General features: G+C 45.6%; 2 protein-coding genes across 2 annotated transcripts in view; both read right to left on the bottom strand.

The window, feature by feature from the left end:
- Positions 1-1,632: 1,632 nt before the first annotated feature.
- NGRN (neugrin, neurite outgrowth associated) lies at positions 1,633-9,007 on the bottom strand. The gene is made up of 3 exons (XM_004708100.2): positions 8,818-9,007; positions 8,324-8,434; positions 1,633-2,731 (listed from the first exon to the last, which is right to left on the bottom strand). The coding sequence occupies exons 1-3, from the start codon at positions 8,979-8,981 to the stop codon at positions 2,113-2,115; spliced, it is 894 nt and encodes a 297-aa protein (XP_004708157.1). The 5' UTR covers positions 8,982-9,007; the 3' UTR covers positions 1,633-2,112.
- A 631-nt stretch (positions 9,008-9,638) lies between these two features.
- Positions 9,639-13,214, bottom strand: part of TTLL13 (tubulin tyrosine ligase like 13) — a 13,386-nt gene continuing 9,810 nt past the window's right edge. Inside the window, exons 11-15 of the mRNA XM_004708101.4 lie at positions 12,205-12,390; positions 11,772-11,952; positions 11,277-11,450; positions 10,207-10,528; positions 9,639-9,895 (exon numbers count right to left, since the gene is read on the bottom strand). Coding sequence (XP_004708158.2) covers positions 9,639-9,895; positions 10,207-10,528; positions 11,277-11,450; positions 11,772-11,952; positions 12,205-12,390 — 1,120 coding nt within the window. The remainder of the gene's footprint in view (positions 9,896-10,206; positions 10,529-11,276; positions 11,451-11,771; positions 11,953-12,204; positions 12,391-13,214) is intronic.

Below are 13,214 nucleotides of genomic sequence, written 5' to 3' on the forward strand. Positions count from 1 at the left end.
GTTTTAGGTTGCCAACTTCTCGAGCTTGGGTACAATGCTGCTCTGAGCTACTCCCTCCTCCCATAACTACTTCTCTCCAACTTGGGCAGAATCTTATCTGCTGCCTCAGTCATCGGATTCTTCATCTGTACTCAGAAGGGCAGCTTCACCTCATCCAGTGTGGTGATGTCCTCCATTGTGTCATGAAATGACTGCCTGAGGTCAGGGGCCAGTGGAGCAGAGAGTGGGATGAGCCCATCCCACAACTTGGGGCAGTTTCAACACAGAAAGTCAGTGGCTTATGACTGGAGACACATTGACAGGATAAAGCCAACAGGTCAGCCACGAGGGGGTTTCTGATGCCGTTTGTGGGCTAAGGCTGATAGGCAGGCTGAGAAGGTAAAAAGCAGGACTTTCTGCCATGAGACTGGTTGAAGTTCAAGCACTTCCTTCACTCAACATTGAGATGTTAGGAGCTGAGACTATAGCAATAAGCACACAGGCCTTCTCCACTCATAGGATCTACTATGGAGGCAGGACGGGTAATGACAAACAGGAATAACTTCAGGCCCTTCAGTTACAACAGAGTGTGGTGATGGTAAAAACATGCAAAGGGTCTACTAAAGCAATACTTGATCCAATACCTGATCAACAAGGAGCCAGCCATGTGAAAATCCGGGTCAAAGAACTGGGACACACAAAAGCCTTAAAACTGTCACATGGCAAAGATTCAAGTTGAGCAAGCAGAAGGGATAGGAAATGAGGTATATGGAAAGCACATTCATGTTTCTAAATTTCTCTAACCCCAAGGTCTGATTTGCAGGATTTAGAAATGCAAGTTTAAATAATCCAACAGTCCAACCTCTTAAACCAAAAGTTCAAATGGGAAATTATGTATTTTTTAAAAATCACATCTTATTCCTCCCTCCACTGTCATTATCACCAACATCTGAAATATAGGATTTTGGTTAACATCTTATTAGACCTTTCCATTTTTAATGAATGAATGTTCAAGTTAACAGCAATTAGTTATAATTACTGTTAATAACCTTAGTAAAAAAAAAATCCACGAAGAGGTAATGAAAAAGCTGGAATGTCAGTTTTCATAGATTTTTAATATCCTACATGTAATTTAAATTCTAAGTATAATTTTTGCTGCCAAATTGTTAAAATGAGACAGTTGAAAACTGTCTTGGGATTATTAGTGGCATATAGAATATCTCATTCTATGTCTACTTATAATAGGACTGGCTGGTAACCTAAAAGCACCAGTAAATTCTCATAGATTATGCCAGATTACTAGATTCTGGGATTTAGAAGCTGCACTTAAGATCAGCCATGTGGCCTTGGGCACAGCCCAAATTCTTTGAGACTATTTCATATGTAAAAGGTTCCTTCCTGCCCTAGTGGGATCCTTGTAGAAATCTGGTGAAAATGATAAAATTAGACAATTTTAAGCCTTAGAAAGTAGGTAGAGAGCCCCAGCAACTAAATGAAAGATGTTCAGGTTTTAGTTGGCCCAATTCATTATCAAGTAGGACAATTTGAAATGAACACTTTGTTGAGCATTCTTCTGGTCTCTTCTAACCCTGTTCTTTAACAACGAAAGAACCCTTCTCTTATTCTCTAGGTTCACAGGTACGGCAAGGAACAGCCGGCTACATTTTACTTTATTTTGCAGATAAAGAAAACAAATAATTGACCATACAGTTCCAGAATTGCTAGTATTCATTAGGGAGGAAATGAGATCAGAAACAAACTTTTCATCTCCTCCCAAACATCTATTTCAGGTTATCACACAAACTGGCAATACATGCAACCCAGGCTGGTTTTCAACATACAAAGTGCGCCCAAGCAAGAAGGGTAAGTAGTCAAGAGCCACAGGGGTCACATCTGAAGCTGTGCTCTAAAAATCATAGATGTATCCAGCCCAACATTCACCTTGGCCCCTTACATACTGGCCCTGAAGTTCATTGCCCTTTATCAACAGTCCAGTACAAGCAGCTCGTTACTATTCTCATTCCAGGCCCATTACTTCTTTCAAGGTGACTAATACAGAAGCAAAACACTAGGTACAGCTCCACGCACACCTTCCCAACTGTCCCACACATCTCTCCACAAGGCAGGTCTGGCTCAAAGTCTATACAGGAAGTTCCCATTGCTGTCAAAGAACTCCTGCCCCCTCTGCACTACTTTGCTGCTGAAGTTCTGGTCACTTGGCTTGCCTGCTTTCAATTCCTCCAGCTTCTCATCATTTGGCAATCCATGACTGTGTGTTCCTCTGGTACTCCCTCCATCACTGGTGGAGTATTTCTGCAACCCCTTCGGTTGACTCACAGCTGCAGCTATAGGCACAAAGCTCTCCTTTATTCCTTCCAGGCTCCGGTCTCCTCCATTTCTTCCCTTCTGTCTCCTCCGTGTACTTGTACTATGAGTGTTTGAGTCTAACACTTTCAAAGCTGTGCTGTGACTCTGGCCTGTGGGTGAGTCTTTGCTTCCTGGCATCAGCAGAGAGCCTGACACGGAGTGGCCTGCAGAGAGGGGTTTTGTGGTATTTCCAGAGGCGTGAATCTGTTGGAGTGAGTGGGCAAGCCCAGCTTTCTTAAGAACTTTTTGATCTTGCTTCAGTTTCTGCTCCAATGTGGGTACAAACTTGCTTTTCAAAACCCTTCGGATCACATCAGGGCTGACATTAAAGCCTTCAGCCAATCTGGGAACTGTCCAGGACTCTGCAGATTCCTTATGTAAATACCTATGGAAAAAGGAGCAAGTTTTTAAGTTATAAAGAAGCCTCCAAACAGAATAGCTAATAAACACTAGTGACAACCAGGTTAAAAAAAAGAAATAGAGGCTTGGGAAAACTGACACCAGCCACTATCTTGTGTGAGCTGAGGAACTGTGCTCCACTTTTGTATGTCAATAGTAACACCTGACCACTCGCTGCTAAAAACCCAAATCATTTTGGGAATAATGAGGGCAACAAATGTATAGATGTGCTTTACACAATTGATCTATGTATTGTGATGAATTGTAAGAGCCTCAATAAATTGATTTAAAAAAAAACCCAAATCACTGCAATTGATTTGATTCTGACTCAGTGACACTAAAGGACAGAGAACTGTCCCTGTGGGTTTCAAGACTGTAAATTTTTATGGGAGTAGAAAGCCCCTTCTTTCTCCCTGGTTTTTGATAAGCAGCCCAACTTGTAACCCACTACACCAACAGGGCTCCTCTTAGCTAAATCACTTTATTTCACATCAACTAAATTCCTTGATCTGACCCTACAGTAAATCCTCCTTGCTGGAGACGGTTCTTTCCCTTCAATAGGCATAAAATTTAGTAGTGGAGAAGAAATATTAGCATGTGACAAACACATGGTAAGTGCCATAGCAAGAACACCTAGACAGGAAATCCAGAGACAGGTAATCACAGTACTTGTAGTTTGGCCCAGCAAGTGTTTTATTAGTCCAAGCTAGGGCTTATCTGAAAGAGTAGTAAGAGGGGAGAAGGAAAGAGAAAGAAAAAGTACTGATGACAGAGTGAGATTATGAAATACTTCAAAAAAGCATTTCCAATAAAATGTCTAAATAAATAAATAAATAAATAAAATCAGCAACACCAGAAAGAAAAAAAAAAGGCATTTCCTTGTTGAGAGCTGTTCAATTTATGTGAGAGCAGAAACATGACTGTCATGCTGCCCCCCCACCCCTCACCCCCCTTGTGGGAAACAAAGACTTCTCCCAAGTTGTCTCCCCCAAATATTTGCTGAACTTAGCTGCTTGCTTCCTGTGGCAAATGACTATACACTTGGAGGTCAACAAAAGTAGGTCAGAGGTTATTCTCCCTAAGGATTATCAGTCATCTAAGCAATCACACTGCATAGTCTGTCCCTAAGTAGGGCCCACTCCCTTCTGATAAGGATAGTAGTAGATTGTTTCCCTGAAGGAGCCCAGGGAGGTCAAACCCACTCAAGAATGACCACGGTTAGGCTGCCATATTGAGTCTAAGGTCTACCCTTCTTGTCACATATATACCACTAGTCCCTCCTCTTCCTTTAGTGTGTACACCTCTAGCTCATCCCCTTCCTGTCACGCTTATGCCCATTGTACATCCCCTTCCTGTACGAAGTATGTCTTTACCTGTAATCAGGGGGCTTGCACGCCTCCAAAAGATATATAAGCCTTGGTTAGTAATAAATCTCACTCACTCACTCCTGTAATTCCCACCTTCCACATCCTCACTTGGGCAACCAAGTGGGGCCGAGGTGAGCATGCTACCATGAAATGTGTCTGATTTCTTTATTTTACTCCATTTCTCCCTATTCCCCATGACTTTACTACAACTTTATATATTTTAATCGTACAACTGAGCCTACAGAACCGGTGATTAGTTGTGGGGGGCTGGCTATCCCCACACACCACTCAAAAACAATCTAGTGCCATTGAGTTAATTCTGATAGCGACACTATAAAGAGATTCTGAGACTAAATCTTTGTGGGAAAAGAGAGCCTCATCCGTGTGGTGGCTGATGGGTTTGAACCTCCAACCTTGTAGTTAGTAGCCTAACATTTATCCCCCAGTACCACCAAGGCTCCTTTATGTCACACGTCTAAAACCTGAAACCCACTGCCATCAAATCACTTCTGACTCATAACAACCCTATATAGAGTTCCCAAGGCTTTTAAAATCTTTATGGGAGTAGACAGCCTTAACTTTCTCCTGAACAGTTGGTGGGTTTAAAATGCCAACTTTGCAGTAATGGTCCAACGCTTACTCAGCAGTGTCATGTCAGGCTTCAAATAACACTTAAACTCACTGCCATCAAGTCAATTTTAACTCATAGTGGCCCTATACGTCTGCTCCTGCAGGTTTCCAAGACTGTACATCTTTACTGGAGTAGAAAGGAGCATCTTTCTCCTGAAAAGCAGCTAGTGGTTTCCAACTGCTGACTTTGTAGTTAGCAGCCACTGTGCCAAGGCTCTATGCTTAGGAGGTTGGAAAAATTACTGGAATTTATCCCATGGCTAACAGGGAGCCAAGAAAGGATTTAAAGCAATGGAATGCTAAGAGCAAATGTCCATTTTGAAGCTAGATCTAGTGTAGTTTTCCTGTGGTAAGAAAGGAGCAGAAAACAAGATTCAACCAGGGAGTTTGAATTGCAGTAGTACCAATGAGAGTGGAGGGAGTGTTGAGAAATATTTTAGGAAGACCAAAAGGGAGAACTTGGTAAAGAACTAAATATTGGGAAGGTGATGTGCAAAGGCTGAGATTCAGGATTTTTGCTTGGACAAATAGTGGGATCATTCAGGACTAAAGGGAAAATAGAAGCAGAATTAAGTAGTGGGAAACAAGGATGAATTCTACTTTACACATGTTGTATTTGAGGCAACACTGTGTCAAGCAAACAGATGTCTAGTGTACTGCTGAATATATGGATTTAGTATTCAGAGAAAAACAGGTTGAAGATGACAGATGTGTAAGTTCTACAACAAGAGAAGTGTAAATGAAGTCATACTGGGAAGTATGCAAAGTTAGATAAGAAAACTTACACACACACACAGAGATACAGCAGTCTAGGAAGAAGACAGAAAAGTAGCCCTAGAAACAAGGAATATCAAGAGGCTGGTACCCTGCAAGTTAAAAAAGGAGAATTTCAATAAAGTGGTCTGTAAGGTCAAATGCTAAGGATACAGACAAAAATGCCGAGTCCAGCACTGAGTAAGTCATTTGTGAAGGGTTTTATATCTCAGTGTCATTGAGTTGATGCCTCTAGGACAGGGCAGATCTCACAGCAACCCTGTAGTACAGGTAGATCTGGCTGTGAATTTCTGAAACTGTAATTGTTTATGGGAGTAGATAACTGTGTTCCCCTGCTCCGGGGAGCAGCAGCGGTAGTTTTGAACAGCCGACCTTGCAGACCGCAGCCCAATTAGTATTCACTATACCACCAGGACTCCTAATTTTATTATTGTAAGAGAAAAAAAAAGGAGTAGGCTGCCAGCGAAACCAGCAAGGAACAAAAGGTGAGGGCGGGATTTTAAGTTGTCAGAAATGCGTTTCTGAGAAAACACCGTATATACTCGAGCATAAGCCGACCCGAGTTATCAGCAGAGGTACCTAATTTTACCACAAAAACTGCATTAAAAATGTGCAGAAAAACTCGGCTTATTCGAGTACATACGTTAGATGGAGTTTTGACTTAGAACACAAACAGGATTAGTTCTAGATAAGTGAAAGGCCAATGCTTCTCCTGATTTGAGTACATAAAAGTGATACTGGTAAATTTGAGAATAGGTGAGGTGGAAGACCAGGAAGTTGAAAGGGTTCTCACTTAATGGCCTGCGCTCTTTAAAGTAATGGAAAGGGAGAGGGATGAAAGGTACAATGTTAGATTTGAAGAAGCTGTTGTTGAAGACGGGAGGTAGGCCTAAGACAGAATGGTTACAGGCTCAGAAAGTGTCATTGACTAGTTCTATATATTCTATTTATTTATTCTGGTTCTATTTATTCTGAGCCTCAATTCCTGTGTCATTTTATCAAAATATAAAATTTATTTGTCCCCTGATCCATAAGCCTTGCTTCTAGGAATGTATACAACAAATACAAAAGGGATTCAAACAGTTTGTGGAAAAATACCATTATTTTTTCATTCTATTTTCCATACTTTTTTTGTTGCCCCCTCATATACCTGGCAGATGCAGAAAGATATATGTACAAAGTTAAAGTTATACACTAGAGCACTATTTGTGACTTATGAGTGGAAATGAACCAAGTACCCATTACAAAAGACTGGCTAAATAAACTATGCTAATTAGGAAGCCATGAAAAGGATAAGGGGTGCTCTTTCTGAATTGATAAGATCAATAGGATCTATTAAACAGAAAAAAGTCAAATGTAAGGAGCCTGGTAGAGCCTTGATGGTGTAGTGGTTATGCACTGGGCTAGGATCCACATGGTCATAGTTCAAAACCACCCGTTGCTGCTCAGGGAAACAGGGCTTTCTACTCTGCAAAAAGTTAAGTCACAGAAACCCACTGAGACAGTCCTACCCTATCCTATAGGGCAGGCGTCCTCAAACTTCAGCCCTCCGAGGATATTTATCCGGCCCACCGGGTGTTTTTGCCCCGTTTGTTTTTTTACTTCAAAATAAGATATGTGCAGTGTGAGTAGGAATTTGTTCATAGTTTTCTTTTTAAACTATAGCCCGGCAGCCCTCCAATGGGTCTGAGGGACAGTGAACTGGCAAGTTTGAGGACCCCTGCTATAGGGTCACTATGAGTTAGCATCGACTTGATGACAGAGCTTGGTTTTGGAGGAGTCCTGATAGCACTGCTGAGCAAATTTTGGATCAGCTTTGGACCACTAGCCACAAAGTCAGTAGTCCAAAGCCACCAGCTGCGGAGGGAGAAAGACAGGCTATCTGAGACTCAACAACCCTACATAGGATTACTAAGAGAAGGAATCTACTGAATGGCAGGGGAGAGGAATAGTGTTTTGAGACTTTATTTCAGATTACCGTATACACTCGTGTATAAGCCAAGTTTTCCAGCACATTTTTAATGCAGTTTTTGTGGTAAAATTAGGTGCTTTGGCTGATACTCAGGTCGGCTTACTCTCGCATATATGGTAACTAAATAGATGCGAGGGGGCATCATAAAACTCATGGAAAAATGTAATTAAAGATCGAACTTTTCCATGAACTTTCTGACACCCCCTCAGAGAACTGCCCCAGAGGGTTTCCATGGCTGCAGTCTTTGCTGAAGCAGACTGCCACATATTTCTCCCAAGGTGAATCACCAACCTTTCTGTCAGCCAAGCCCTTGAGCCACTGCATAAGGAAACCTGGGAGCTGGCCCAAGAAACTTCTAATAGGAGCTGCAGTTAACTAGAGTGGGAGCAAAACCTCCCACTTAGATTGTTTTACTTTTGAGCCATACATTAGGTGTTAGCTCTTGAAAACAACACAAAATATTCAAATATATACATCATTCTGCCTGTCTGTCAGGTGTATGACAGGGCTTCAAAAAAGGATTTATGATACAAATCCTCTCCAGAAAAATGCTCATGACGAGGGCAGCCCCCTCTATGGAGCCTAAGTTTAGGACATTAAGATCTATTTAGGAGTTAAATGTTGAGACGTCTGTAACTCACTATTTGAGTTACCAGCAAAAAACAAAAACGGTTTTCGGCCAACAACGAGCCAAATGTGCCATGATGTTAGAAACGAATAAACTCCTGGAGGTTCGCTATCTGGTTCGCCTGCTCTGTCACAAATTCCCCATACGAAAAAGGAGTTAACAAAACCCCTGGGTTCTGCACCTCACCGCCGGGATCCCAAGTCTCACCGGATCTGCTCCATGGCTTCCCACGTCAGGGTCCTGGGCGGGGCGCCGGCCGCCTCCAACTGCCTCCGAATTTTCTGGAACTGGATAGCTTTTCTCTGTCGCTTCAGGGCGCTGAGGGAGAGAACCAATAGCAGGAGCCGTGCGTGGAAGAAGCGGGCGGTTGGGGAGCCTCAGGCTAAGTCACGTGCTGCCCAGCCCTCTCGCTCTGCGCACGGAAGGGCCCGCGGGCGGTTCGCCTGCTTACACCTGCTCGGAACCAAGTCTCAGAACACTAGCGGCCCGGAAGCACGAACTCTAAACGGGTGCTGGAAATACGTCAAGGAATACATGGTCCTAAGGAAGCTGGCAAACTGCCCCTGCGCCCCAAACAAGGGCGAAGAAACGAAGGCCGCGGCGGGAGCGGCGGCCGGACGCCCGGCGCCGAGGGGGCGCGGCCCGGAGCGCCGGGACTGGAGGCCCTGCTTCAGGCTGAGGGCCCGGGAAGGAGCCGGTACCTCTCCAGCTCCTGCAGCTCCCGCTCCTCCGGCTCCCAGTCGGAATCGGGATCCGGCTCGCGACCGACGGGGCCCGGGCCCGTCACTCCCCGGGTCGCGAACCCACGGCGAACCACAGCGGCACGGACACGCCCGCCCAGAAAGAGGCTCAGCGCTACCGCCATGACGACGAGCACAGCTTCTCCACGGCGCGCACCGCGACCACGCCGGAAGTGAGTGGGCGGGATCGGAAGTAGGCGCGCGGGGGGCGTGGCATCACGCTGAGGGCGGGGATTGCTGGGCTCGAACCGGAACTGTGGATGGAGGGGGCTTCTCTGAAACTCAAGGACGGGCATGAAGTACCGGACGGAGCAGGAAAAGGTATAGAGAACTTTAATAAAAAGACAGGTTCAGTTGCCAAGAGCCGCCCCTTCCCAGACCGGCCTGCCTGCCTCCGTCACAGGAGCGGGCAGGGACATCCCTACCGCGGTCACCTCCTGAAGGCGACAGTCCGTGCTTTGGGCACCCGGCTCCTCAGGAAGAGAGACTTCTTGTCCGTCGGGATGACGTCCAGCCCCTGACCTCACCCAGGTTTCAGCTAAAGTTGAAAGGGCTGAGTACATAGCCGTCCGGGCTGCTTTTGATCTTTTAGTCTTTACGGATCCCAAAATACTTTTAGGGTGTATGGGGAGTGGTGTTTTGCCTTCTGCAGATAGGGTTCCTCACCAGGGCGTTTCAAACTGGAGCATGGCAGTCTCATGTAGCAAGAAAGGTCGTTGGCCCTTTGGAAACCTGAATGGGTTCTCCAGGAGAGGGTGAGTCCTGGGCTTGCTTCCTGCTCTTTACCTGTGATGGCTGAAGTTGAGGAGTACGCTGGAACGCTGTAGGAGGGGTGCAGAGGCAGGGCAGAGGGTGAGGTCTCCCACCTTGCCTGCTCTGTGCTCAGAGTCTACCGTGGAGGGCATGGCGCAGGCAGCCCAGGAGTCACTTGCCACTCTTTCCGGGTGTAGAAGATAACCCTGCTGTGGGGTTAAAGAGGGTGGCACTGATCCTGCCAGGGCGCGGTTTATAGCTTCTAGCCTTCTGCTGGCTTGTCCTTCTGTGGTGGAAACATGAGCCCCTCTGAGTTGATATTCTCAGATGAGTGTTCCCTTTCCTCTTCCCCAGCTGTGACTTGGCACAGAGGAACATCTTGCCTGCTTCCCTCCCCTGCCTGTACCACTTTTATGGCAAATGCTGAGTTTACTTGTCCATCAAAGTCTAGTGAGAAATGAATAAATGGGTCTGCACAACCCCCATTCCTACTCTCCTGGAAGCGCAATATTATAATTTGGGAGCATCCCAGCTGCAATATCAGCTAATGGAGATTTATACAAGTGAAAGTGACCAAAACTCTTTTTGTATACTTACGGCTAGTGAGCCCCAGTCTGCTGCTGCTGGAACAGTAGCGCCGTTCACATTTCTTCATTGACAGTGAACAGGGCCCTTTGGCTGCTGGATCTCCCATCCAACTGAAGTTCTTAGGTTGTAGTTGGCACTGGGAATGATGTGGAATTGCAGCATTCATGCTTGGCAGAGGCCCTAGGATCCTGGGGATCAATTCCTGGGGCCGAACTGGATGCAGGAAATGAGGAAGGCCCTGTTCTGTGGCGGCCCCTCTCAAGATCACCAATGGGACCAGACTTACAGAATGCATTTCTTGACTGCCCATCCCATCCTGGTGAACTCTAGGCTGGAGGAGAAGAGCAGCCCCTTACCACATTTTTTGTGAGATGGGGTACAGGTCGGAAGGAATAGGTAACTGCAAAAAAAGTCTCTACTAGGTCACAACCACCACTTAACCCACAGGTTCCTGAACTTATTTGGCCTACCACCCCCTTTTCAGGAAATAATAATAATACCCTCAGGCAATTAAAAACTTGGTACTATACCCCATAATTCAAGATTAAATGTAGGTACATGTTTTTTCAGCTACCCTAGATTATTCTGGGACCCCCCCCTCCCCCACTTTGGGAAACACTGATTTAATCAGTTCCTCCTTCGGGGCTCAACAGAAGAGAGAATCCAGATGGATTTGCCCTAACCCAGGGAATAGTGAATGCGGCGGCTGTTTTGTTGGCCCAAGATTGTTTACTTATCTCCCTTCAGAACCAGGGCACTGGCATTGCTAGGGAGAGAATTACACAGAAGCTACTGAAGAGGGTGGTGGCCTTGTTATTTGTCAAGCAGGAGTTTTGGATTATTGTGAAACAGGAATATACAGAGCAAATTGCTTTGCTGGATATCATGACTAAAAACAAGGATGTGTGGGAGTAGATGCAGAAATAACCATCAGGCCCTCCCAATGTACATAGCTTTCCTGGATTCCACTGCCAGATCCCATCGCATTAGCCTTCTTTGATGTGACTACCACCTTGTGCCAGTGTCACAGCCCTTGTTCCCTTATTCTCTGAGAGGGTGGGCTGCTCTGGGACCCTCACCCGATACTCAAGGAGCTTTTTCTGGCCCCGATGGTTGGTGTGCAGCATGCGGTTGAGCTGCTCGACAATACCCAAGCTACGGATGAGATTCTCCCTTTGTAGCAGGGCCTTCATGCGTTCCAGCTCCTCCTCTTCCACAATTTCCTGAGGCTGCATGGTGTCCACTGGTAGCAGCTAAAAGGAACATGAGAGAGAGATGCAGGATCTCCAAGGCTGAGGCCCAGGTCATCAGCAAGCAGGGCTAGAGGCCCCGCGCCCACACTTCCTCCATCCCTTCCCTGGCCTGGCTGCATGGTTCCCACACTTATCCTCTGCTACTCTTGACCCTGTGCTACCTATTCTCTCATCTCCTCAACCAAAAGGTCAGATTCCGTTTATTGCTAGGGTACTCCTTTCTTTCTGGTGCAAGGGGAAGAGGGGTCTGCAGATTTCCCTTCTCTAGTAGTGCCAACCCATTTTCCTATAAAAAAGGGAGAGCCACGAAACGCCTGAAACCTCTTTCTCCTGGATCCGGTTCCTGTGAATCAAGTGGGTGGAAAGGCCTCGAGGCCCCATCTTGCATCGGCTCCTCTCCCCGGCTGACTCCCCTTGGTTCTGGTCCTTGTTTTCCTTTCTCCTCCTATTGCTGGAGGCCTCCTGCTGTTCCTGCTTGAGGCGGATCTCTTCCAGTTGTTGCCTGACAATACACAGGAGCTTCAGACGCTGGTGAAATTATGTTGGGGTGAAAGAGGCCAAGAAAAATGGGGATGGGAAAAGAGTAGGATCTGGACAAAGACTAGGGCGAAATACTAGGAATCTGATAGAATTTATAGCTCCATACCTCAATCTTCAAGTGTTGTCTAGCTCTGTTCCTCCTCCTGTGCATCTGCCCCCACCCAAGTGTACAGAGGAAACTGCAGATTCCAGCCTACGACTTTTGGCATAATACCTGGCACATTCCTCTCTGGCCTTGGAAGCAGCAGTCTCCTGGAAGAGGGAGCCATTGTGCTTGAAGAAGGGTGCATACTTCTCTGTGTCAGGCCCAGGGTAGATCCGCTGATATCCGCCCATGTGGGAATCCTCATAGCGCTCCTGGTCCAACATTGCTGCATGGGACAACTGAGTTTGTTCTCGCCTGTGGAGACCAAGCGCAGGGTGAGTCATAGGAGGACTGTGAGAGTGCTCATTGAGGAGAAGCAGACTGGCTAAGGCTGTGAGAACTGCCCACTAGCTTCATGACCTTCTGGGCCCCTGCCTGCCCATGTGGTGAAAGCTGCCAAGCCCATCTTCAGCCAGCCTCACCTATGTGATAAAATAGATTTGGCTTTCCCAAACATCTACATTTCATCTTTGGTGCAGAGAAAGCCACTCCTAAGCTAACACACCCAAGTTATTGCAATCTCTTTGGTTTCTGGTTGTAAGAGTAATAGAGAAGTTAAAACAACAACAAACAACTATCACTACTAGGGTTCCAGTCATACGTGCTTGGGTTTATTCTAAACACGCCTGTACAGCTGCACACAAATAATACAATTAGTTTCATTAGGATACCTTTAAAAGGAGGATCCTTTTTGTGCTATGGAAAAAAAGGAATTTTGAGGTCAGAGCTAATATCAAAATTTTAACAAAACTCAAATGGACAACTTCCCACATCATTGAAGTTCTGCTACAAGTTTCCAAGAATGCTGGTCTACCCCCCAAAACAGCAACAGGTTTTATATGGACCAAATTCTTAAAGATCTAAAACTAAATTCAAGGCAAAGAGTTCAGCTCGGAAGGTATGGCAAATGTTTTATTCCAAAGGAGTAATTCTGATAGATTTACTTGATGAATACAGTGAACCCTCGTTTATCGCAGTTAATCGGTTCTAGACCCGTGATAAATGAAATTCCGCGAAGTAGGATTCCTTATTTGTAAATCAAATATTTTCGTAGTTAGAGCATAGAGGACATGAAAAAA

The sequence above is a fragment of the Echinops telfairi genome, unplaced genomic scaffold (assembly GCF_000313985.2).
Source record: "Echinops telfairi isolate 266 unplaced genomic scaffold, ASM31398v2 ScPeMD7_7;HRSCAF=31, whole genome shotgun sequence".
NCBI lineage: Eukaryota > Metazoa > Chordata > Mammalia > Afrosoricida > Tenrecidae > Echinops > Echinops telfairi.

Bases quoted from the DNA above. Each gene is read 5' to 3' on its own strand.
- NGRN (XM_004708100.2), bottom strand. From the start codon at position 8,981: ATGGCGGTAGCGCTGAGCCTCTTTCTGGGCGGGCGTGTCCGTGCCGCT. The intron at 8,435-8,817 runs GTACCGGCTCCT...TCTCTCCCTCAG, and splicing joins GAGCTGCAGGAGCTGGAGAG to CGCCCTGAAGCGACAGAGAA. The intron at 2,732-8,323 runs GTGAGACTTGGG...CTTTTTCCATAG, and splicing joins GAAGCCATGGAGCAGATCCG to GTATTTACATAAGGAATCTG.